Source organism: Haliotis rufescens, unplaced genomic scaffold (genome assembly GCF_023055435.1).
Source record: "Haliotis rufescens isolate VD_foot unplaced genomic scaffold, xgHalRufe1.0.p SCAF_3, whole genome shotgun sequence".
Lineage (NCBI taxonomy): Eukaryota > Metazoa > Mollusca > Gastropoda > Lepetellida > Haliotidae > Haliotis > Haliotis rufescens.
The window spans coordinates 12,990,533-13,017,059 of NW_025964001.1; the positions used below are offsets into that span (position 1 = coordinate 12,990,533).

The window sequence follows — 26,527 nt, forward strand, 5'->3', positions numbered from 1 at the left end:
TTCTAACCTGGATCTTCACGATGACATGCATCAACCGAGTCAGCAAGCCTGACTACCCAATACCGTTAGTTGCATCTAACGACAAGCATAGTTGCCTCTTACGGTAAGCATGGGTTGCTGAAGACCTATTCTAACCTGGATCTTCACGATGACATGCATCAACCAAGTCAGCGAGCCTGACCACCCAATCCTGTTAGTTGCATCTTACGACAAGCATAGTTGCCTCTTACGGTAAGCATGGGTTGCTGAAGACCTATTCTAACCTGGATCTTCACGATGACATGCATCAACCGAGTCAGTGAGCCTGACCACCCAATCCTGTTAGTTGCATCTTACGACAAGCATAGTTGCCTCTTACGGCAAGCATGGGTTGCTGAAGACCTATTCTAACCTGGATCTTCACGATGACATGCATCAACCGAAGCAGAGCCTGACCACCCAATCCCGTTAGCTGCATCTTACAACAAGCATAGTTGCCTCTTACGGCAAGCAGGGTTGCTGAAGACCTATTCTAACCTGGATCTTCACGATGACATGCATCAACCAAGTCAGTGAGCCTGACCACCCAATCCTGTTAGTTGCATCTTACGACAAGCATAGTTGCCTCTTACAGCAAGCATTGGTTGCTGAAGACCTATTCTAACCTGGATCTTCACGATGACGTGCATCAACCGAGTCAGCAAGTCTGACCACCCAATCCCGTTAGCTGCATCTTACGACAAGCATAGTTGCCTCTTACGGCAAGCAGGGGTTGCTGAAGACCTATTCTAACCCGGATGTTCTCGGGTCCAAAGACAAATGTGAAATAGATATGACATTACTTTGGTGTAAAACATTTGTTAACTCATAACAACTATACCTGATGATAAGGCTGTAATCTACTTCAGGGTTGGGGACGCCGGGAGATATGGGCTGCAGGAACTCCGACAGATAGTCACACATATTCAGCATTTGCTGCCCACACTCTTTCTGATGGCTATGGTTACCCAGGATGGAGATGCAGAGCGAGACACTCGGCGCCTTAAAAACAGAAATGGATACTATAGGTGATATAGCTTATATATCCATATAGTTTTAGTTGTTGAAAAATATTTGGAGTCGGAGATTGGGGCATTTTTATATAGATATGGATGTACTATGGCAGCCAAGTTTAGAAGTTCACAACCTGAAAACCATCATATTTTTCAGAAAATACCCATATCAAAATCAAACTTTGCACTGCACCTCTTCTATTAGTATGGAAACTGTTCTCTAAATTGAAAAGAATCCATGCAGTAGTTTTCAAGTTATAGGTCGCAAAAATGTTTCAGAAAAGAAATCTAAGAAAAAATCTGAAACAAATCTTTATCTTTTTAGAAAATCCAAATACTGAAACCAAACTTCGCACTGCACTTCTCCTTAAGGCATAAAAAGTGTTCAAGTTTGAAAAGAATCTATGCAGTAGTTTTCAAGTTTTAGGTCGAGGGTATAATAAAAGTACCGGGTACATCTTTTATCAAACAGCAGTTTAGCAACACATAAGGTATGACATACCTGTTCATAATAGAACTCTTCTCTGAGTTCATGGTCATACGTTTCATCATTACGCAGCATCCAGCTGTCAGCTGCCACTAAGTCTGACTGCCGGCCCCCGCAAGGGAAGGTAACTCCTCCACTGCTAGAGCCATACAGTGAGCCCCCCGGACCCATCACACTCTCTCTGCGCTGACTGTAGAACTCTCCCTGGCTCTTGGAATCACTGGGCCAAACAGAAAATACACTCTAGTCTACATTTGTGAATTTCAAGGGAGGATGACCAGAAGTGTCTGAAGTTTCTGATATTTGCATACTGCATATCGCTGTGTATAAAGTGACTTTTTCATACCTAGAATTTTTGTAAAAAAAAATTGGGGGGGGGGGCGCCTTATTCATAGGGTTGAAGAGTTTTGATTTTCTTTTTCTTAAATTAGCACTGATTTTGAAGGCTTTTACAGGGTGGTCACCTAATAGGCTGGCTCCCTTTATAGACTGCGATATACGAGATGTGCAAGTGATTCCCATACCAGATGGTCAGTTGAAAAATGTCTTTTGTTCTCTTAAGACCAGAGGCAATATTCCCTAAGATATGGTCAGTGAGTGAGTGAGTGAGTTGGGTTTAATACCGCTTTTTAACATTATTCCAGTTGTATCATGGCATGTCAGCTCAATGTGGGAGGAAAGCCCGTGTACCTCTTCAGTGAAACCCACGAGCACGGGTATGGTGCTGACAAACCTAGAAACATAATTGGGGCAAACTGGGATTCGAACCCACAAGAATAGGTTACTGGTGTACCCAAGGGAAGCAATTCTGCACAGCCAGTCTTGGCGCCTTAGACGACTGGGCCACCTGTTCCCCCTCACCTCGACAGAGTTGATCATATCGGATGTTATCAACCACTGTTTTATCAACCAATACTTGATTATCCAAGAAAATTGTGTTTGTTTGTTTGTTGTTTAACGCAGCACACAGCAAAAATCTGCCTATATCACTGAGGTCTGTAAATAATCAAGTCAGTGATTGACATGATGAGCATCAATTTCCATCGATGAAAATGGTACGCCAAACGTTTTGACAGTTTCAGCATGGTTGACAGGTTTGCTGGTCCCCAGAACAGACAATGTTATAATTCATTTCTAAAACATTGAAATTTGATAGGTGCGTATTATAATGTTAATGTTTGTGTCATGCAAATATAGATTCCTAATGGTTTTTGGCTCTGTATGAATGAAATTGTCAGACTATTCTAACAACATAATTTATACTTTTACATGGAATAAGTGTAGAAAATATTAGTTAACTTGATCTTTGATAAATTAACATAATCTACACAGTCTTATACAGAAATGAATTCTGGAGACTGGAGAAGAAGTATGCTGGAAACATGAGCAGTTATTAAATTAAATATAATGTATAGAAAACCTCTTGTGTTTGGACGGTCGGGTAGTCGAGTGGTTAAAGCATTCGCTCTTCACACCGACAACCCGGGTTTGATTCCCGACATGTGTACCGTATATCGCTGTGTATAAGGCGAGTTTTTCGTACCTAAAATGAGGGGGTTAAGAAGGGGGGTCGTCTTATACACGGAGTCGAAGATCTCACATTCTTTTCCACTGGCGATGTCAACCGGCGTCCGATAGCCAGCCCAGCATTTGACAATAAAACTTCGCATTTCGTCCTAAATAACTGTTCCAATAACTATTTCCATACATAAACATGATTTGTATCTCTTTTCCTTGAATAAAGTTTAATAATTTCTGCAAATAAAGTTGAAATGACCCTCGCCTCGATGCAGATTGTCAAACCACCTGACACGGTAAAACAATCAACATCCGTGTGTAGAGACCCGGAAGTACCGGTAAGCATTTGCATATTGCACATGTGACCTAACATGTGATAACCGGTGAAGCTGAAATCAATTCCCGCTGTTTTTCCAGGTCGCCTTATACACAGAGTATAGGATTTTGGGTTGATTTTGAAGGCGTGTACAGGGGGGTCGTCTTATACGTGGGGTCGCCTTATACACAGCGATATACGGTACATGTGAAGCCCATTTCTGGTGTCCCCCGCCGTGATATTGCTGGAATATTGCTAAAAGCGGCATAAAACCATACTCACTAACTAACACTAACTAACCTCTTGTGTTATTGTTGTTATCATTGTTGAAAAGCCAAAGATATGAATAAGTTTTCACCTGTAACCAAATCTCTGCTTGTAGCATTCATCACAAGTCCTGGAAGATTCACCATCAATGATTGTACGCTTGGTGGAGCAAGTAGCACAGACCACCCGGCCACATCGACGACAGTGGTGGCGTCGGTTAAACTGATGGAAAAAAATGTAGGAGAGAGTAAATATTGTCATCACTCTCCCATCATCCTAGGCTCCCAAAGACAAAGGACTATCTTAAATACTATAAATCTTGAAATTAACGAGAGCGTGAATTAAATGCGAAAAATGCAAGTGGTCTTTGCTCGTATTATTATAAATTAACTTCGCATTAATGTCTCTAAAATGACTATCAACAATAAGACGGCCTCACTGCACACTTTGGATAGCAGAAATACCAACTTGAATATTAACACACACTGGTGCACTGCTGGGGTCAAGAGTTTTACCCACTCGTGTCAAGCTTGTTGACACCTTCTACGCATACCAATCAGTGAACCGTTTTTGGTTCATTTATTTTATTGCCTTTGAACTTCCGTAATGCCAGTCAACAGAGTAAACATGAGCATTTCTGATTAAATGCAATGTTTTTATACTTACCTGACACTACACAGTGCTAAAGCAGAACACTGTGTAGCGTCAGGTAAGGTAAAACATATAAACTGCGTGTTGTTTTTAGGAAAACACTGTTTATTTTATTGATATTGAGTCGCATTTTTGGCTAGGGGTCAGCAGTCGTATTAATTTGGAGACCCATTAACTTCCAGATTTACAGTATATCATCAAAAGTATATCAACAATAACAGCTGTTGTACATAAACTTCCAAATGGAATGAGTGATTGGGTTTAATCAGTGTTTCATTCACTTTACTACATGTCGGTTTAATGTGAGGGAAAATTAGCTGAAGGTGATGCAGGTTGTAAACATTTACCACTTTTGTGCTTTTGTATCAGCAGATAATGGCATGGCCATGACACAAGGGATGCAACTCTGTGACATGCAAACCTTGGATCACTGGGCCAGCCGTTCTCCCAGGTACCAACTAACACTGACATTACTTGATTAAGGGAAAAAATGAACTTCAGGACTACTTCTTGCTACTTCAACAGGTCAATGAATCAAACAAGGCTTCTTCACAAGAAAGTCCATCAGCGCCTTGCACTAGTACACAACTATCCAACCCATTGATTTGAGCTCAGCGCCTCACCAAGACCTGGATAATACTCAATGGGACATACGTACCATACTGAATCGCTCATTGCACACCATACAATTGGATGCTGCTGAGTCTGGCACCCAGTCTTCTTTGGCTGGAGGATGAGCAGGCATCACAAACTTGCTGGGTGCTGCTGGGTGGGGCAATGCCGACCGTTTGCTGGGGCTTGTTGCTATAGGGGATTGTCCTCGTGGCTTCGGTGACACTGAAAACAGAGCAAAAAAGACATGGAAGGTGAAATGGTTGTTTCAGTTTTAGAGATGTATACACATTGCCTAAGTAATAATCATTCAAACATGTAAAGTGACCTTTGTACTCTCTACATATTCTACTGCACACTCATGCCTCCCGACTGACACGGATGGACTCTCACTCACTCACACATCAGATTAACGTACCTGCCCCCTCAATACCCCTTCTCCTGACACGGATGGACTCTCCCAGGAATCTCTGGCCTGGGGTCAGGGAGGCATCAGTCTCATCCGTCCTGCCAGAACTACCAGATCCTGCACTTTGACTTCTTTCCTTGTCTGTAAGAACACAAACACACACCAACTACAAGTCACTGTTCAAAGCGTATGGATCCAAATACTCTATTGTAAACATGGCGGGCTGTCACATATTTTACAGGGTTGCTACCATGAAATATTCAGGACTTGATGCCGGCAAGTGCAGTGCCAGGACATACATCTAGGGCCCCGTTCCACTAAGCAGTTGTACGACTGTCGTAAGTCTATGTTAAAGTATAGGAGTTACGATCAATTTAGCCCTACAATCACTTTGTGGAACCCTGGCTTCTATTACTCTGAAAATGTCAACAGTAACTGTTTGACTGGCAATCTTTAGGGATGTAGAATTAAAACGTAGCTAAATGCAATATTCCAGAAGTTGTTGTATGTTTTCTTGTCAACAGTTGGGTTTAATCAAACTTTGCCATCAGTCCTTTTAACACTGAGGTATCTACAGGACATAGCATTTTTCAAATTCTTTTTGCATTAATAACAAAACAACATTGCTGTGCTGAAACAGTCCACTCATACCTGACTCCACACACTGGACTACCATGACCTCCACAGCCTTCGTGGCATACGTCTCCAGCAAGTGGTTGAACTGGTCCACACTGTAGCGAAGAGAGGCAGTCTTCACAAGGAAGTAATCATGTTTTATCTTCTGAAAGACTTTTCCTGCCAGGTCCGACTGAAACAGTAATGTGAACATTCACTTAAAATAATTTTCTATACAAATCAGACATATTTAAAACATTTCAACATTTTCAGTTATTTCCACTATTAATTTCTTTTCGTGGTATACGTTATGATTTTGCAGTCAGTGAGCATATTGGTCTTCATTCCGCTTTGAACACTGTTCCAGCTATATCATGTGGAAGGCTCAACATCACTCTGCTTGAAACCCACGAACATGATATGGTGCTGACAGACCAGGGAGCATAAGTGGGGGCAATTTTGGATTCAAACCCGCAACCAGTGCATCCTGGCACAGCTGGGGGACACAACTCTTCATAAATAAATGTATTGCCTTAAATCACTGTATATTGAGTTAGGACTGCCACAGATAGTGGAAGGTTTGTGGTAAATCCCTTGGTCGTGTCATGCCAAAACATGTTAAAAGATGGTACTGGTACTTGTTACCCTACCCGGCAAGTCAGTATAATGTGTGTGTCTGAGTGTCTGAGTGGGGTATCCATTAGGACTACATTGTGTTACCGGGATACCAGTATACTGCAATATGCTTTTCAAAAGAAGTCTTGCAATATTTTTTTTCTGTTCCCGAATATTGGGTAATAAAAATATGACAAGTTTTGTAATTATTTGTATCGCTTAACCTAAAATCTTCTCAAACGTTAATTTTCAAATGATGTGTCCCTTCGTAACTGATTGTCAAAATGGCGGAAATGCGAAAGTAATTTTTCTCTCACATTATTACCTCCAAGTATCCATGAATACACAATGGGGGCGACCGACCATGCTGACTCTGACAATAGGATCTCTAAGTACTGGTACCTGCTTCCTAAAATATTGCAACATAGTGTTTTTTGCTCGTACACAGCCCTAGTATCCATGTTAAACTGTGGCACTGTATTTCAGTGGGCTCGCACTATAAAACTGGCATGCACCTGGACTCGTACAAGCAGCCACAAATACATTTCGCTATATAAGTGAAGTTATCTTGAACCCCATTTCACCCAACCCCTCACTTGTATACCTACTTTCATGTTCATGAGGAGCTGCTCCAGGATCAGGTGAGGTGTTGAGATCAGGTGAGAGTACTCGTGCCTTATTGAACTCGGTAAACACAACAAGGCCTGAAGGAACAAGAAATCAATACAATGTTCATAAGTTGCAATTAGAAATGTAATATCAATGAGTGAGTGAGTGTGGTTTAACGCCGCTTTTAGCAATATTCCAGCAACATCATGGCGGAGGACACCAGAAATGGGCTTCACATACTGGACCCGTGTGGGGAATCGAACCCGGGTCTCCGGCGTGATGAGCAAACGCTTTAACCACAAGGCTACCCCACCGCCCTGTAATAGTGAGTGTGAGTATGGTTTAACGCCACTTTTAGCAATATTCCAGCAATATCATGGCGGGGGACACCAGAAAGGGCTTCACACATTGTACCCATGTGGTGAATCGAACCCGGGTCTTTGGCGGGATGAGGGAATGCTGTAACCACAAGGCAGTTAGGCAGATTACCCTCACCTTGGCCCCAATGTGTCTGAGTCTGAGGTCTTCTGTCTGGCTGTCTGAGAGCTCTGTCTCCAGCTGGTTCAGCATGTAGCTGGTGAGGAACTGGATGTCAAGATGGCTGGTGAGCTTCTTCAGCAGGCTGTTGCAGATGGACAGACAAATCGATGACTGTCTTTCTCTCATTTCCTCCAAGATCTGGAAGTACAAGTTCCAGCTGCTACAATACATAGTTCTCATAGGGGAAACAGATACATGAAACGCATACCATATTTTCTTGTGTTTAGTGCACACTTTTCCAAAACACAGCTGTGTAGAGGAGAGAGTGCATTATACATGCCATAGTGAGTTTTGATGTTTTTCCCAAAAAACACAAAGACATTACTGTGAGCACGTAACACCGGAAATACCATGTCAACAAATCCGTACTGGAGTACACAGATCTTATCGTGTAATTACACTGTCTGGTTATAAAATGTGTTTATTGCATGTCCGGACATGATTGTAACCTATTTTATTAATTTTACATAGCTGTTAAGTACTAGTACACTTACAATAGAAACTGTTTTGTGTGACTGTTATCATCAGATAATTCATTTATTGAACTGAATGATTGCATGTACACATTTGGGGGGAAAAAACCCCTGCTCCAATGATATGAGCAAATATTTGTAAACAAATGGACATATGCATCAAGTATTTAATTTGGATGCCTTGAAACAACAAATAATCTTAATTGATCAAAGTCAAATGTCTTATTTCTTTCCATCAGTGTGTAATGTTACATTCTTTTGAGTGAGTGATATTTTGAAAGGCTTTCAGCAATATGGTGGCATATCATTAGGGATTGGTATTGGAGGTTTAAAGTGTATCAAATATTTTGTGGTGCACAAGGCAATACTGCGATATGTTTCACGATATATTGTAATATTTCTTAATTTTGAATTCAGAAGCAATCAGATACATTAAGGTATGAATTGAAGATCCGGGGTAGAAATGGTCTTCAGCAACCCATGCTTGTCGTAAGAGGCGACTAACGGGATCGGGTGGTCAGGCTCGCTGACTTGGTTGATGCATGTCACCAATCCCAATTGTGTGGATAAATGCTCATGACATCAATCACTGGATTGTCTGGTCCAGACCCGATTATTTACAGACCGCCATCATATAGCTGGAATATTGCTGAGTGCGGCATTAAACAACAAACCAACCAATCATAAATGGAACAAAACAATATGTTTACTCGGTAAATAAATACGCAGCATGCATGCATGCTCCAGGTCAACGAGGGCATTTGGTAAGTGTATAACATTAAACACAACATAAAAATCGTTATTTGAAATCACCTGATGAGCATGAAAACAGGGACATCGTGATACATTTCGTGGAAAAAATGTACCTCAATTTACCGATAATACCTCTCACCCTCATATCATATCATATATTGCACATCAGCATGAGAGAGAGAGAGAGAGAGAGAGAGAGAGAGAGAGAGAGAGAGAGAGAGAGAGAGAGAGAGAGAGAGAGAGATTTACCACTTTAATGAAACCCACAAGGAGGTGTATGGACGTTTATAGAAACATAATTGGGGTATATAAGCATGCTAAGTTTCACAGATTGCACCACAATGTGGGGAATGAAAGGTGTGAAGGTGACATTTGAGGATGTACCTGAAATGCCTTGGCTGTGTTTGGTTTGTCTGTGCCAAGTAGTGACATCAGGTGTTTCTCCTCTATCTCCTGTAAGTACAAACATGTCACACATACAGCAACACAGATACTTCCCATGGAACTGCTTCACACAGAACATACAGTCACACACATGGACTGATTTATGTTTAATACAGCTTTGAACATGAACAGAACTTCAGTCTCACAAGAAGAAAGTGAAGCAGGTTGTAGTTGTTACCATGGTTACCACTGACAGGTGACACCCATGTTTAGTTTGTTGTTGAACGCCGCACTCAGCAATATTCCAGCTACATGACGGTGGTCTGTAAATAATCAAGTCTGGACCATACAATCCAGTGATTGACATCATGACCTTCTGATCAGAGGTCGGACGCCTTGTCCACATGACAAAGAGATTAACCCTGTCAGGAAGCTGACAAGGTAAGGATGAAATCTGTTTTATGACTCCACGTCCTGCTACAATATAGGGGAAGCAACTTTCAAACTCAAACACTGGTCTCACATACAGAATAAATATATTAAAGCAATGAAAATTTCTAGACACTGAAAACGTACCAATTTAAGATCCTGAGGAAGAGGATGGAGTTTACTCCAATCTCGGATCATTTCAAAGTCACCAGTCTGAAGCAGGATGCTCAGCACTTCCTTTGGGGAGGTTCCAGAACATGTGACCACTCTCCTCCAATCAGTGAATTTTTCTAGAGCAGAATGATTCTCCCTAGCTGACTCAATGTCTTCTCCTCGAACAAACTCTGCTGTCCGCTTTGACAACTTGAACTGCAGGTTCTTTACACTGTCTGTCATCTGTTGGGAAGAATTTATACAATCTTACTGGTCAGCCTACTCTTACTTTTGCAACAGTTTCACACAAAAAAAGTTCTGACATTATTCTTATTTCTAGACGTTCTTTGGGAATATTTTCCTCAAATGAAACTTGAGAGTATTTGTTTCATATTTTACCTTCAGACCCTACATTAACATACTTAATGAAGAAAATGTGTAAAACAATAAATTATACTGATATGGCCTCACCATAAAACTTACATCAGAGATCACAATAATGGTCCGTTTGGATTGTTGTTTTACGCCGCACTCAGCAATATTCCAGCTATATGACGGCGGTCTGTAAATAATCGAGTCTGGACCAGACAATCCAGTGATTAATATCATGAGCATCAAGCCACACAATTGGGATCAATGACATGTATCAACCCAGTCAGTAAGCCTGACCACCCGATCCCGCTAGTCGCCTTTTACAGCAAACATGGGTTGCTGAAGACCTATTCTACCCCAGATCTTCACGTGTTTGTTCATATAGTAGTGAATATAAACTATATTTAAAAAAATTGTCTTATAAAGCCTTAATAAGAGATATGCACTAGGCTTGTTTTGTGTCATCAGAAAAAATGATTAAATGCGATATTAATACACACAAAAGGTCCCTTCTCTGGAAAATATAATTTATGGCCCCAATTCTTGAACTCTGACAAAACTTGTCCCCAATGCAGGCACTATGCACTTTGTAAAATAACATGGGTCAAGGGCAGTAACTGTGTATGCTCAAGCAAACTCATGCAAGCTTTCATTTATGTATCTTCAGTGGTTTCTGAGAAAACTTGTCCCCATTTCATGCAGTATGCACTAATTTGAAAAGCACAGAGCAAGGGCCATAACTCTGTAAAAAATATATTTAAGACACCAACACATTTAAGAACAAGACCAGTAATATCAGTGTGTAAAATTCATTTCTCTAACTTAAATACTTTTTGACAAAATCTGTCCCCTTTGAGAAACAGACGGCCGGAAAGATGGAAGGACGAACTCTGTTCTTATATATCCCCCGCCCTACTACGTGGCAGGTGATGACAACAATTAAGGAACTAACATGTCTGGTGGCATAACATGTACAAAGCATGCAACATGTCAAAAATCAGATTACTCACCCTAAGATATACTTTTAGTTCCTTCAGCTTGTTTGTCAAAGCCGTCTTCAGTTCTCCACTCACTGTCTCAACCATGCAACTCTCCACAAGATCTATACCATAATCCACCGGGAGGCGACTGCACACCGACAGCACAGAGCGAGCATGTGAGTCCGGACAGAAGAACCGCCTCAGCCTATTGACGATGTCAGGGCTGTTTGCGTTGTGTTCCGACTCTTCTTCTGCCCAGCAGCCTAGGACAAAGTCATGGAGAATCTGCCAGTCACGGCGCTGCTTCATGGTAATCTCAGGGATACTCTTTAGGATTAGCAAGATGGCTGACCACTTGCGTCCAACCAGAAGCCTGTTGATGATATCCATGACAACCTGCTGAAACTGTATGCTGTCATGAAGGCTAAACATACATGTCTTGACACTGTCATCAATCTCATTGGTCACGAACTTCAACACCCGGTCACTACTGGACAGAATATCTGGGTTATCTGCCGCTGCTAGAGGAATGATATAGTTGAGCAGGTGGCGCTGTAGGATGGGGTAATCGTCCATCAGTCGCTGGTAACGGTAACTGCGGATGTCGACCAGACTGATGTCGGACATGCTCGTCGTGCGACTCTTTACACTGCTGGACTCAAAGTTGTCGTCCTGCAACTGATACTCAAGGTCGTCCAGTTCATCAGCACACACCAAACTGACCATGGTTGCCACCAACACCGAGTCCGTTTTCACATAGTCCAGAGTAATGGGGGTGAGCTGGTACGAGGGTGTCTCCACCACGAAGCTGCGATCACTCTGCTCCAGCAAGCTGTCCAAGGAGGAATCCAGCCCCCGGGGTGGGGACAGAGAACCGTGAGGCGTGGAGTGCACAGAGTCCTTTGGCAGAAGGGACATCTCAAATACAAAGGAAAACTCAAAGACATAATCACTGACTGTGAGGATAAATGGTTGATCCCCTGGTCCCATGTCACCTGAAAATGAAGACAGTATTTATCAATTGATTGTACCCCTGGAAATTAGTCAACAAATATTTCCAAATAATAGTATAATGTTTATTTTGCGATTAAAATTTAAAGTAACATAAGTTTACCCATGCTGGATGATTCTGCAAGAAACTCATTCATAGATTGGTTAAAATCAGATAAGACTACAGTAATTAGCTTTTTAAATGTTTCGACTTCATGGATATAATTTTGTTTAAAATGAAAAGTGAGTGAGTGAGTGAGTATGGTTTTAAGCTGCTTTTAGAAATATTCCAGCAATATCACTGCGGGGGACACCAGAAATGGGCTTCACACATTGTACCCATGTCGGGAATCGAACCCCGGTCTTCGTCGTGACAAGCGAACGCTTTAACGACTAGGCTACCCGACCGCCCTCAAAACGAAAAGAATATCAGTCATAAAAAATGACACCTTGCAACTTCATGTTAATTATTTAAACTACAGAGTCAGTTCCTTTCTGAAGTTCTGCCCACCTGTGCTCTCATCATCCAACAGCTGTTGAATATACTCTCCCTTTGTTTCCTCCAGAGTGGATACAATGAAGTTAATGAGGCCGTCTATACCAACAGTGTCTTCATCAGAACCCTGGCTGAAGTCCTGCTTGTACCATGATAACAGTGAGGGTATTGTCACCTGTAACAGAGTGAGCTGGGTTTATCACCACCTTGGTCAGTATTTCAGTTATATCACAGCTTGTCAGCTTGAGGTGGGAGGAGAGTCCAAAGTGATGATGTTTACCACTTTGTTGAAACCCATGAGCACGGGTATGGTTCTGACAATGTGACGACTGAATCACACGTGCCTCGTAACAAGGGATAAGAAACGCTGATCACCCAACTTTGTAATAAATGTAATGGGGGTGTTGGTATAAAGAAATATCGTTTAATATAATAAACAGCATTCTCCCGAGGCAAGGGAGTTAAGTGACTATAAAAATCCACTTTACACCCTTGCCAAACTAGGTTGCAATTATGGAGTTATATCTTGGCTGGACTAACAAGTCTATGCATAGTTCAATCAAAATAGTGTAATGACATCCGTTTTGTCAACTGTCATGCAGATTTCGGTCAACAGCAGGATTTGTAAAACATGTGTACCATCAACATGCCGTCAGCAGCAATTTTCCAAATCTTTTCATGTTTTCAATCAAGGTGCTCACATGATTTGATAGACTCCGAAAAGTAGGACCCGTTTTATTACAATATAGAACTTGATTATCAATCAGATAGCCTTGACTTGAAGGTGCCATTTTGTTTGAAGAAAATGCAAGTGACATGAAAGGTGGAATCTAATTGGTCAATAGGAGGGACATAGAAGGGACATAACTCGTAAAAGCCACTGGTGGCGGTACGGTCGAGACCAGAAATTCCAGCTTAGTTCAGCAAGGGTGGAAACTGGACACATTCAATTAACTCCCTTGCCTCGGGATGATGAATAAAAAGTAAATTGTAGTTTAGATGGGACCCGTTCCACAAAGTGATATCAGTGACACAACCAATTTGGAGGTGTGAGTGACAGAATCATGTGTCATGCAGAGGAAGCAAATAAACAATCATTAATAAGATAAATAATTAGTCTGGGTCAGGCAATTCAGAGGTTGATTGCATGAGCAATGATCCATTCCATTGGGTACAACGACACACAAATCAGCCTGGCCACACATTATAACCACCCTATTCCTATAAGGCTATTTTCAAGACAAGCATGGAGAACTGGAGACCTATTTTGCCCTCGAATCCTCATTGGGTTGTTGAAGGAGAATGTTGAGTCAGGTATAAACATTGCATTTAGTAGGTCATTGTGTTGATGGGAAAACATCATGCAATATTTAAACTGAGGTGAAATGGGGTTAACGTCACGTCCAAGATTATTGCACTTATTCAGCGGCGTGCATGCATGTGGTTGCTTGTTCTAGTCCGAACTGATGCCGATTCATACTGCTAGCCCACCGAGATACCATGCTGCAGTTTAACATGAATACCCCACTCAAACAGAGTATACTGACTCCAAGCCAACCAGTTCTAGTGTTAGTCCCTTAAGGCTGAGCGCCAAACAGAGTAAAAACAAATACCATCTTTTAACGTCTTTTGGTATTACGCAGCTGGGGATCGAACCCCAGACCTTCCACTCTCCAGGCGGATGCTCTATCATTTGACCACGGAGGCGAACAGCATTATATAAAGGGAGGCATTTGCCAGTAAGGACATCTTAACTTTGGTACCTTTCGAGAGTTGACATCCACTTCCACTGTGTGACTCAAGTAGTCTTTCATGGCAGACTCCAGCTGGGAATCCATAGACTCAGGACTCAATACCTGTGAGCACACAAACAGGAGACAAGTCAGTTAGGACATTTAATATATCAACTTCAACACATCAACAAAAAGCACAAAATGTTTCACTTATAAATGGCCTGTACTAACCACTTGAGTAACTCGTGTGTTTGTTGTTTAACACCCCATTCAGTAACATTCCAGCTATCTGACGGCGTCTGGAGTCTGGACCAGACAAACACTTGACTGATGTCTCACAGTATCAATTAAGAGGTTCATAGGAACCTGGGCCAAAAATGTCGATGAGGTCCAGCTTGTCTTTTTTAACATTTTCAATAAATAGTTATATATGGACTAACTGTTCTTAGCCACAGCATCTGTTGTTGGCCACAGGCAACTGTTGTTGTCCTTCAACAGCTTTATGGAAACTACCAGCTGTTGTTGGCAACTTGAAGCTGTTTACCTGGTCCTATTACACTTTGTAGGCTACTGTGAGTGAGTGAGTGAGTACGGTTTTACGCCGCTTTTAGAAATATTCCAGCAATATCACTGCGGGGGACACCAGAAATGGGCTTCACACATTGTACCCATGTCTGGAATCGAACCTGGGTCTTCAGCGTGACGAGTGAACGCTTTAACCACTAGGCTACCCGACCGCCCTTAGGCAACTGTGACCCAGCCAAGTATATTACAGACTATGTATGTGACACTCCACTCACTCACAGCAAAGCTTGCCACTGAAATATACCTGTTTTGTTTGTTTGTTCAGCAATATTCCAGCTATGGGACGGCGGACAGTAATTAATTGAGTCAGGACCAGACAATCCAGTGATTGACATCATGAGCAACGATCCATGCAATTGGGTTACGATGGCATGCATCAACCAAGTCAGCAAGCCTGACCACCCGATCCCAATAGTTGCCTCTTACGACAAGCATAGTCGCCTGTTACAGCAAGCATGGGTTGCTGAAGACCTATTCTACCCCGGATCTTCACGGGTCAAGACATACCTGTATTGGTGGGGAGGAGACACAGCCTTCACTCAACACATACAGCAGGCGAGATTCAAGAGGAGGGGCAAACTTCATCCATCTATCATGAACATCCAAACCTGGCAATATAGGAACACATATATAAACCGGTATGCTAAAAAGTAGACCTCACGTCTGCCATTCTTTACATAGTCTGGCTGAATAAAAAATTCGGAATAGAAAATTCTAGCATAGAAATCCCTCTTTGAAAGGTGCCTGGGGTGTGTCATGTAAATTAAACAATGTATGGTGGCAAGACAGACTGATTTTCTTGTTTGACTGATGAACCTTCCAGAAATGAAACAGTAGCAAGGATGAATGTCTGATATGCCTGCTTGTTAGGAGAAGCAAATGAATTAATGTTGTCTAATGTTAATCAGCATATCACAATGGCCAGGTAACAATCAAGTCTGTGACAGGCAAACCGGTGGTTGACAGCATGAGCATACATTCAGGCCCTCAGTGCATGTCACACCCTGAACCAGCAACAAGCTAGGGTACTGGGATCTAGCCTGTCCAAGAGTCCCCACAATGTATAAGAAATCATCTTTGATTGACATTATGAAGTTGGCAGGAAGACATGACACCTTGTGTGATGACACTATCTTTATTAGAGTGCATGTGTGTGTGTGTGAGTGTGTGCGTGCGTGTGCATGGCTGTTTGTACTAGTCCGGACTGATGCCAATTTATAGTGCTAGCTCACCGAGATACCATGCCACAGTTTAACATGAATACCCAACTCTGAGCCGACTAGTCCTTGTTTTAGCCCCTTAATGCTGATTGACAGGCAGGGTAACAACAAGTACCATCTATAAACGTCTTTTGGCATGACGCGGCCGGGGATCGAACCCCGGACTTTCCGCTCTCTGGGTGGATGCTCTACCGAAGACATGAAAGCTTAGGTGACAACAATATCATTATTGTTTCTAATTAGGGCTCCTTGTTTTCCCTCCATCAGATGGCAATTGAAAAGTCCTGTTAATCTACTTACTTTTGTGTGAAATGAGTTTTCTCCAGTTGACAGGTGCAGGTAGTCCGATGCGGCATATCACGTGCTTCAGCTCAAACAAACTATTAGACAGATACATATATCATTGATAACGATACCATATAACATGGTAACAACAAATAATTCATTTTGCCAATGCAACTTAAGCCAAGATTGAACTGGCTTAGTCTAGAACACTCTCATTAGAACACAGCTAAAGGCTTTGGACACATAGATGTGTGACACATAGGTCACAAGTAGTACAATTATATAGAGACAGGGCTTAAAAAATAAGTCTTGGTTCTGAAGCACCGCCTGCATCATCATAAAGTCTGCCAAACTTTTAGTTTTTATTTCCATTTTTTTTTAAAGTAAAAAAATCCTAATAATATATGTGTTATTCCTGGGATTCCAGTAATTGGGTATGCCATTTCAGTTTCATATGCTGAAACAGCTCTGAACACCAAGATTTGTTTAAAATGTCTTAGCCCAATATACAGGAACAAGAAAATACACTGATCTGGCCTAGAAATGTTCACAAATATAATGTTTATGCATGTTTGAAGTAGTTTTGATGAAAGTGTAAACTAAATCAAATAAATAGAGTTTACTGGAATAAAATAAACACAAAAAATTCATTAAATATTTTTAATCCTGATATCTGAATAATAACCTACATAACACAGACTAAACTCAGAATGACAAGCACATTTTATTCAAGGGGGATAATTCGTTAGTTTGGTTTGTAACAGAAGCAGTATGTGAAACATGTTAGTGAGCTCACCTGACAACTCCAAGCTGTCCTACCCTGTAAGTGAACTGTTCCAAATGTACGATACTGTCTATTGTAGAAGCCAGGACAAAGTCATTGATGGTGTGGGAGGTATCGTCACTCACATCACTGGCAGACTGAAAACAGTATTCTCATGTCAGAGTTGCTGCAATTTGTTAAACATACTTTTCATTATGTGGCAAACGTGGTATCTCCTTCATAAGACTTTGTACAAAATGTGATTCTGTTCATCCAGCAGTGAATGAAAATATATGAGCACTAAACAACATGCCTAGTTTTATACTTTCCATGCAGCTGAGAATGCAATTTGAGTGAGTGAGTGAGTTGGGTTTAACGCCGCTTTTAACAGTATTCCAGTCATATCACGGCGTGTCAGCTTAATGTGGGAGGAAAGCCCGAAGTGATGCAGGTCTCAGATGTTTACCACTTCGGTGAAACCCACGAGCACGGGTATGGTGCTAACAAACCTAGAAACATAATCGGGGCGAACCGGGATTCGAACCCACAATCATAGGTTTCAGGCGTGCCTAAGGGACGCGACTCTGCACAGCGAATCGCGGCGCCTTAGACGACTGGGCCACCCGTGCCCCCCGAATCCAATTTGAAAGCATGTTGATTTGCTGAAAGGGTAAGGACATGTCTTACACCTTGAGAACGTAAACAATAAAGCAAGATCAGTAATTCCTATTGACTTTGGACAGAGATTAACTTGCTGTGGCCTTGTTCCAAATAGGAATCTTAATGCTGCAACAATTGTAAGTCAATCCCAAAATATTTGAGTTATATCGCAACTCTAAAATCCAGTTGTGGAACAGCACCCCAAATTAAAATTAAAGAGACTGAAAGCACTGTGGGTACTCTGTGGTTACCAAATTTTCTTTTTCTGATGTTGTCTATTTTTGTTTGTTTGTTGTTTAATATAGCACGCAACATGCTCAGCAATAAATATCCCAGCAACATGATGGTGGTCTGTAAATAATCAGGGTTGCTGAAGACCACTTCTAAACCAGATATTCACTGGATTTAACCTTTGATGCTATCAAATCTCACAAAGTGGAATTATAGTGGAGTGAGTGAGTCAATGTTGTTCTGCGCTACTGACAATTGTAACACTAGAATGTGCTTTTACTCAAAACATATGCCTCCCCCTCTTTTTTGGATACACTAGCTAAGATGTTACTGTAAATGTGTTTTCAAATCTGAAAAACAATAAAGCAAATCATAGCCTAGAAAGATAATGGTTTCATGCAAGAATATTCATTAACTGTAGAGTTTTGAGATGAAACAAACACTACTTGTTTGATACTTAATCCACATTGTTTCCATGGAAACACAACAAATTAAAAAATTAAAAAGGCCAAATTGAGCATATGGTCATTGCACATGCATAATTTCATGCAAAAATATTCATTAGTTTGAGAGTCATGGCTCAGAAAAAGCCAAGAATTGCGAGACACTGAGTCTAAATTGTTTCCATGTAAACATACAAAAATAGAATAAAGAAAAAATTCAAAATAGCAGAAGGCACCAGTGAGGCTTATGTTCAGTTTTGTAGAAAAACATTGAACATTTGTAAATTTTCTCCCAGAAATGAACCATACCCTCGTTTGAGACTTAGTCGTAATTCTTTCCATGGAAACACACAAAAAATAAAATTTTGACAGATTTCAAAATAGCAAAAGGCACCACTTAAGCTGATGAGCAATTCATATCCCAAGATTCATTGGAAAACACCGAACAGTTTTTAAGTTATGGTTCAGAATAGGATGTGAATGCTGAAACCAATGCCAATGGGAACCAAGCCAAAAGCACTACCGGTTTGTCTCCCCTCATTTGGGGGTGGGGGGTGACATAACAAGGGCAAGAAAAACCAGGGGTTGAAAGCATGAGCAATGATCCATGTTGAGGCACAGTGTCCCACAGTTGTAACATGTCACTCATTGTAACCATCTGGGTCAGTTTGGATCATGTCTGTCCTGGAATCGACCAGTGAAGATTCCGGGGTAGAATAGGTCTTCAGCAACCCATACTTGCTGTAAAAGGTGATTATGCTTGTCGTAAGAGGCGACTAACGGGATCGGGTGGTCAGGCTCGCTGACTTGGTTGATACATGTCATCGATCCCAATTGCGTGGATCGATGCTCATGCTGTCAATCACTGGATTGCCTGGTCCAGACTCGATTATTTACAGACCGTCGTCATATAGCTGGAACATTGCTGAGTGCGGCGTTAAACAACAAACCAACCAACTGTCCTGGAATCACCAACAGGCATTTCTATGATTTCCAAGACACAGACAATATTTCTTCTGACCACAGACGTGGCTGACATACCTGATTGAGAGTCCTCTGCCAGATCTGATGCAGGAACAGATGGATGGTCATGAGGTTCTGGAGATTGGCATAGAAGCACAATGACATCTGCCTGGTGTGCAGCTGCGAGAGGTCGACCTCCTGTAGCTGGCTGGTGGAGGCCAACAAGTCTCGGTACTCTTCTGATTTCATAGCAAGCTTGGCACATGATGTGTCAAATATACTCTGTGCATTGGACTTAGCAGCAGTATCTACAAAGAAAATCGGGAATTGTTTAGCTAAGTCTGACAGATGATCTCAACATTTCCTGCAGCTACTAATCAAGTCTTCATGAAGCCAGGTAAATATGTTGTCAACATGGCCAACATGGAATGTGTTGCACCAAGGTTGTGGAACTACAACTTTTCTATTAGAATTGATGTATTGTGTTTCACAGGGCCTATCTAAAAAAATAGAAATGTTCTTATAAATTGTCTTCTTATATACTTATCCTATCTCACAGTATGCATTTTTTTTTCTTATTCCTACCCGTATATGGAAACATGCAAGTTCCCAGCTTCTTAAAAACACTTCAAGAAAAACACATCCCAGCATGACCATGTTTACTGTTTTATTATTCAATTTCAACCTGTAGACACTATGGAATTACAGCTGAAATGTTTGTTAGCATTGGTAACAATGTTAACGTAAAAATATAATGAACAAATGGAAGTTTACAAACATAATTCGTAGGCCAGTTGAGTATTTTTAACCATTCAAATTGAGAATGATATTGCAGTCTACAAGAATAGGTCAGACACAGTTATAAAATGCAGATTGGAGTCAGAGGTTCTTTTGCAAGCAATGATACAAATCTTGATAGTCGTTATTCCTAAAGATGCCATGGCTAAGTGTAATTCCATCAGGTGAAAATCCAAAACATGCACTGTGTAATTTCATGAGCAAATGCGCTAAGGTTAACCTGGTGAAGGAAAATATACTCTCCAAGTCTTTCACCTTTCATTAAAGTGATAAGCTTGTCCAATAGATGGCGTACAATCTCTTCAGGGTGCGGTGGGGATTGGGGTGGAGGCTGACTGGAGTTGTAAATTAATCTTGGTCCAAATACTTCATAATCTGAAAATAAGCAGAGTTCCATCTTACAGTAACTTACAACAACAAAATAGAAGTCAGAATAATCATATCAACATAACTGAAAGAAACACAAAATTGAATTGTGGGATACAATGATAGGATGACCTTCACCTTGGTTCAGTTGCAAGGCAAGCAATGGTGGCAGGTGTTTGCTAGGGATTCGGGGGCAGCAGCTGTGGACTATGATGTGTGTTAGGTTGAGGCTCAACTTTTGGGCCACAGTCTCCAATCTGGAACAGAAAATACCAGGATGTATCATTGAAAACAAAGTATATTCCATCCCAATATCACAACAAAATGAACTCTCTGCTAGTGCTTACCTTTGACAATATTACGAATAAAGAGTACAGAAGAACAGAAGGACAGACAGACAAACAGACAGACACGCACACCCACAAACACACACACGCACAAACACACACACGCACATGCACATGCACACGCACACGCACACGCACATGCACACGCACACACACTATTATCATGTATCAATTACCTAGATGGAATCATTCTCTTGGCAAACATCAGCCTTCCCAAGATGGTGACTGGTCCTTCCCGCAACATCTCAAAGTAGTTCTGTGGCACGATCAGTGTCTCTGAAAGATGCAAAACATGTCTCTACTTTAATACCACAATGAACACATGCCATGGGCAATTACCCAGACAGCAGTTTCTTCTTGTGCAGATCTCCATCAAACATAGTGTTCCCGAATATGAAATTTTACAGAGGCTTCTGATTTACAAGACCGCCTCCGTGGTTGGCACTAAGGGGCTAAAATAAGGACTGGTCGGCTCGGAGTCAGCATGGTCAGTATAGTGTGTCTGAGTAGGGTATTCATGTTATTTCAGTGGGCTAGCACTACCAATCGGCATAAGTCCGGGCTAGTACAAGCAGCTGCACGCATGCACATCGCTATATAAGTGCAACAATCTTGAAGGCGATGTTTAACCGCATTTCACTTCACCTCACCTCTGATTTACACTACATGTTCTCATCCTTGCACATATAATGAAATCATCATACTTAAATTTAATACCTGCTGCTGCCTTTACTACTAGTAGTGAGTGAGTTGTGCTTAACGCCACTTTTAACAGTATTCCAGTTATATCGCGGCGTGTCAGCTTAATGTGGGAGGAAAGCCCGAAGTGATGCAGGTCTCAGACGTTTACCACTTCGGTGAAACCCACGAGCACGGGTATGGTGCTGACAAACCTAGAAACATAATCAGGGAGAACCGGGATTCGAACCAACAATCATAGGTTTCTGGCGTGCCCAAGGGACACAACTCTGCACAGCGAATCGCGTCGCCTTAGAAGACTGGGCCACCCGTGCCCCTCTACTACTAATACACTTACACAGCATTGTAAAATAATTACAGTTGGTTGGCGCGTGTTGGGTTTAACAATGTGAACAACACTTTGACTAGTATCATATTTCAGTTATGTCACCAGATTTCAGCTTGATGTCGAAGGAAAGATTTTTGTGAAACATATGAGCAGGAGTATATGCTGACAACTCTAGAAACATAATCAGGGCAAATATGGGATTCAAACCCACGACCATAGGGTTCTGGGCTGCCTAAGGGACACAACTCTAGACAACAAATTGTGGCTTCTCACATGACAGGGCCACATGTAACCCCATCATTACAATGAATCATATATACATCACTATTTCATGTCATAAATTATCATTTTAAATAATGTTCAAAACACATGATCAGTGAAGTTGAGTATCAATCATGCCATCAGGGTATGTCACTTGACCGCAGCCGTTTCGGTCATTTAATCCATATCTAAATTGCTGTTACCATTAGCATTCAGTATTTGGGACCAATTCTGCCCTTCAGAGCCACATGTAACCCCATCATTACAATGAATGATATATACATCACTATTTCATGTCATAAACTATCATTTTAAATAATGTTCAAAACACATGATCAGTGAAGTTTGTTGACTGTCGATGCTCACCTTTGGTTCTGCCGTCACATTCTGCTACAAGTATTGCAAGTTCCCGTACATGTTCATACAGACTATGAAGGTAACTCTTGTCATGAGATGCCTCCACGCCATACCTGGAAGGTGAAGCAGCCCATGACATCACTGCTATAAACAGGCAGCAAACAAACGGAAGAGGTTTACTTCCATAGCAACAATACAGACACATCTGAGGTCTGCAAACTACTACCTCTAAAAGTACCAGGGCCCTGTTCCACACAGCAATAGTACGGCTACGGTAATTCCCATACTTCAACACAGACTTACAACAATTGTAGCACTATGACCGCTGGGTGGAAGTAAATGTAACGTGAAGAAGGAGGAAAAGTTGCAATAGTCAATGTGCAATAATTGCTTTGTGGGAGTCAGTAAGATCAGGACCCACGTGCACAATTTGTTTGTTTGTTGTTTAAGGCCGCAATCAGCAATATTCCAGCTATATGACGGCAGTCTGTAAATAATCTAGTCTGGACCAGACAATATAGTGATTGACATCATGAGCATAGATCCACGCAATTGGGATACGATGGCATGCATCAACCAAGTCAGCGAGCCTGACCACCCGATCCCATTAGTTGCCTTTTACAACAAGCATAGTCACCTTTTACGGCATGCATGGGTTGCTGAAGACCTATTCTACCCCTGATCTTCACAGATGAAACCGATCTTAGCGCTAAGGTAATCGTAACTCCCATACTTTATCATAGGCTTACAATAGTCTCAGCGCTAAGATCACTTTGTGCAAGTGGGCCCTGATACCTGGACCGTAGTCATCCATCCAAGGACCAGAGACCCATTCCACAAAGTGATCTTAGTGCTAAGACAATTGTAACTCCCATACATCAACTTTAATGGAAAAAGCAAGCAGATTCAATTACAGGTCAAATTGAATTGGTCCCCAGTACCATGCTGTAAGGATGAGGGAGTTGGGTTTAGCATGGCTTTGAACAGTATTTCAGTTACATCGGAGTGTGTCAGCTTCATGTGGGAGGAAAGCCCAAAGTGATGCAGGTTTTAGATGTCTACCATCCTGTTGAGATCCACTAGCACGGATATGTTGCTGACAAAACTAGAAACATGATCAGAGCAAACCGGAATATGAACCCACGATCATAGATTACTGGCAAGCCTTAGGGACACAATTCTGCACAGCAGTTACAACAGAGTCAACTATATCCCCTGTGACAAAGCAAACTTAGCGCTATGATAGTCATAGAAATAAGATGGTATTGTACCCGCCTACAAAGTTCCATCCAAAGAGATGAAGCAGGGTGACCTGTGGTTGAAACTGAGCATCAACATTGCCATCTGGGTATGTCACTTGACTGCAGCCATTTCGTCCATCTAATCCACCTTTAAATTGCTGTTACCATTAGCATTGAGTATTTGGGACCAATTCTGCCCTTCCCAAGGCAAGAGCGTCAAACAGCCTTTTTTATCAAAGACTTGTTTCAACCCTAGCAACATCAAGCCCTATTTCCTGTGCTAAATATGATTAGACTATTGCACATAGTCAACATCCACAACTGGTACACATTTGTATGAAAGTGATTTACCAATGCCTGTCTTTGTTGACACAAATATTCCATATTTAAAACCCACAGAGCCTATGTTTTGTGTCAGGGGTGAAGTCACAAATGTTTTCGTTATCTGATCGACTAGGTCGTCGCCTATGGTAGTCGCCATCTTTGTGAATCATACGAGATCCGAGAACAACGATCTGATTGGATATCTCATTTTCATTACAAGGGGCACAACTCTACGTAATGTGGCACCTGGACCGTGCTAAGAAAAGTGGCCTTGATCTGGCAAGGGTAGAAAGTAGGCTTTGATATAGGCTAGTGGACACGCTTGCCTCAGGTAGAAACTAGACTTTGATATAGGCTAGTGGACACGCTTGCCTCGGGTAGAAACTAGACTTTGACATAGGCTAGTGGACACGCTTGCCTCGGGTAGAAACTAGACTTTGATATAGGCTAGTGGACATGCTTGCCTCAGGAAGATGATGCTGGTAATGAGTTGTGTTTCTGGCAGTCTCTTGTGGTTTCAATCATCAAACAGAAAGTAACACATACACATACCAGACACACATAAGTGTAGTTAACTTTCAAAATCAATTTTACAATTACGAAATATTTAACTACAAAATGATGACAAGCATACCACACACAAATATTAAACATACAATGGAGATCTTCTGTGTCTGTGATGACACTAATGGAACTAGATCTCACCGTTTGAGGAGGTACACCAGGCCACCTTTCGGTGCACATCTCTCTAGTGCTGTACAAAACTGCTTGTAGGCAATGTGTATTGGAGATGACCTTGGAGTGTCCTTGGCCTTAGGTGATGAGTCCTTGAACTTGGGTGATGAGTCCTTGGGAGACACCTGAGGCGAGGTTTCTGGCAACTGCAAACTATCACGCCTGTTCACATTTTCAAAGGCCCTATTAATTTTGTCAACCCACCTTCTAACATCCTCAACAACACTAACAAAAGTGTTCACTTTTTCAGATACAAGAGGACAAGTTCCAGTTCTCATTTGCCTCTCTAGGCTTGGCTTTGATGATGTCATTGGCCCACCGTCTGTGAATATTTTCCCAATATTAGAATCATCTGCAAAACTATGCACTAATTTCTCAACTTGTCTAAGGAATGTTAGTGCCCCTTTCAGCCCACCGTCGCTCTTTGATTTTCTACTTGAGGTACTCAGACCAGCACTGTCCCTCCAACCAATGTCTTCACTCATCTCATTGTCAATGGTTACTTTAGTCTTGATAATATCAAAGAGTTTATTACACAAGTCCCATGTCCTACATGAGGTACACACAAGGTCTAAAAGTATTGCAGTACTGACATCAATTTCCTTGAATAATCTCATAATGTTCTCAGGCATGTTTGAGGTGGTCTTTGGCTTTGGCAAGCTGGGGATAATCTGGCCAGACAACAGCTCATCTGTCACATTTGAGAGCGAGGCTGAAGCAACTCCTGCAGCTGCTACTTTAGCCAAGGCCTTCATGCTAGGTCTGCCTAGGTTAGATGAAGCACCAGTTCTCTCCCTTGTTGAACTTTCTAGGGTTGCCACTTTGTTTGCAGCTTTGTGATACGCCTCAGAAAATGACACCTCTTCTGCTGCTTCTGACTTCTCAAGCTTAAACAACTGAAATCAGAATGAATATTTCTTCTACTGTGACCTTCGAAGATACTCAAAAAAGGACACTCTGGAGTCTATAACCTACCTCTGATTGAACTGAAAGCACCAATGTGAAAGAATATTTTGATAAGAAAACACTTTCTCAAGCACGATTACTAAAAGTTATTGAAAACTTGATATTGAAGTTTTTCCTAGACTATATAAAGCATCTTAGGCATATTCCTCAGAGAGAAAATATATGTGACTAATTTCATGTATTGTTTTATTAGCACACAATTTATCAATACAGTTATTTAATGCTTTGTTGTAGCACTTGTGTTCATAATGAAAAGGAAGACCAGCAGAACAGAATCCAGTTCTGTAGTCTAAAGAAAACAAGAGTTTCAGTGCATGACCCATTTGGGTGGTGACCATGGTGATGCTAGGATGTGTTCGCTGATTCGTTTTTAGAAGCTGGAAACCTTGTTCAAGCATGTTTTCCACATAAGATCAAAAGAAAAAGAAAGAAATGCATAGTGTGAGATAGGATAAGTTTAAAAATTTAGATCTAACAAGACACCCCCTTTGACATCCTCAGTCTGCAGCATTGACTTCAACC

The 26,527-nt window shown here is 41.5% G+C and overlaps 1 protein-coding gene across 2 annotated transcripts in view; it reads right to left on the reverse strand.

Annotated features, from left to right (window-relative positions):
* The window catches only part of LOC124134808 (zinc finger FYVE domain-containing protein 26-like), a 57,002-nt gene that overhangs the window by 19,025 nt on the left and 11,450 nt on the right, over positions 1–26,527 (reverse strand). For both annotated transcript variants that reach the window (XM_046499854.2, XM_046499852.2), the window contains exons 10-31: positions 25,010–25,935; positions 22,749–22,852; positions 21,271–21,370; positions 20,886–21,004; positions 20,637–20,756; positions 19,662–19,891; positions 17,320–17,444; positions 16,539–16,618; positions 15,526–15,626; positions 14,464–14,556; positions 12,716–12,875; positions 11,245–12,209; positions 9,857–10,105; positions 9,281–9,349; positions 7,626–7,808; positions 7,130–7,225; positions 5,943–6,099; positions 5,301–5,432; positions 4,929–5,107; positions 3,711–3,841; positions 1,534–1,738; positions 860–1,020 (exon numbers count right to left, since the gene is read on the reverse strand). In XM_046499854.2, the coding sequence (XP_046355810.2) occupies positions 860–1,020; positions 1,534–1,738; positions 3,711–3,841; positions 4,929–5,107; positions 5,301–5,432; positions 5,943–6,099; positions 7,130–7,225; positions 7,626–7,808; positions 9,281–9,349; positions 9,857–10,105; positions 11,245–12,209; positions 12,716–12,875; positions 14,464–14,556; positions 15,526–15,626; positions 16,539–16,618; positions 17,320–17,444; positions 19,662–19,891; positions 20,637–20,756; positions 20,886–21,004; positions 21,271–21,370; positions 22,749–22,852; positions 25,010–25,935 (4,685 nt within the window). The remainder of the gene's footprint in view (positions 1–859; positions 1,021–1,533; positions 1,739–3,710; positions 3,842–4,928; positions 5,108–5,300; positions 5,433–5,942; positions 6,100–7,129; positions 7,226–7,625; positions 7,809–9,280; positions 9,350–9,856; positions 10,106–11,244; positions 12,210–12,715; positions 12,876–14,463; positions 14,557–15,525; positions 15,627–16,538; positions 16,619–17,319; positions 17,445–19,661; positions 19,892–20,636; positions 20,757–20,885; positions 21,005–21,270; positions 21,371–22,748; positions 22,853–25,009; positions 25,936–26,527) is intronic.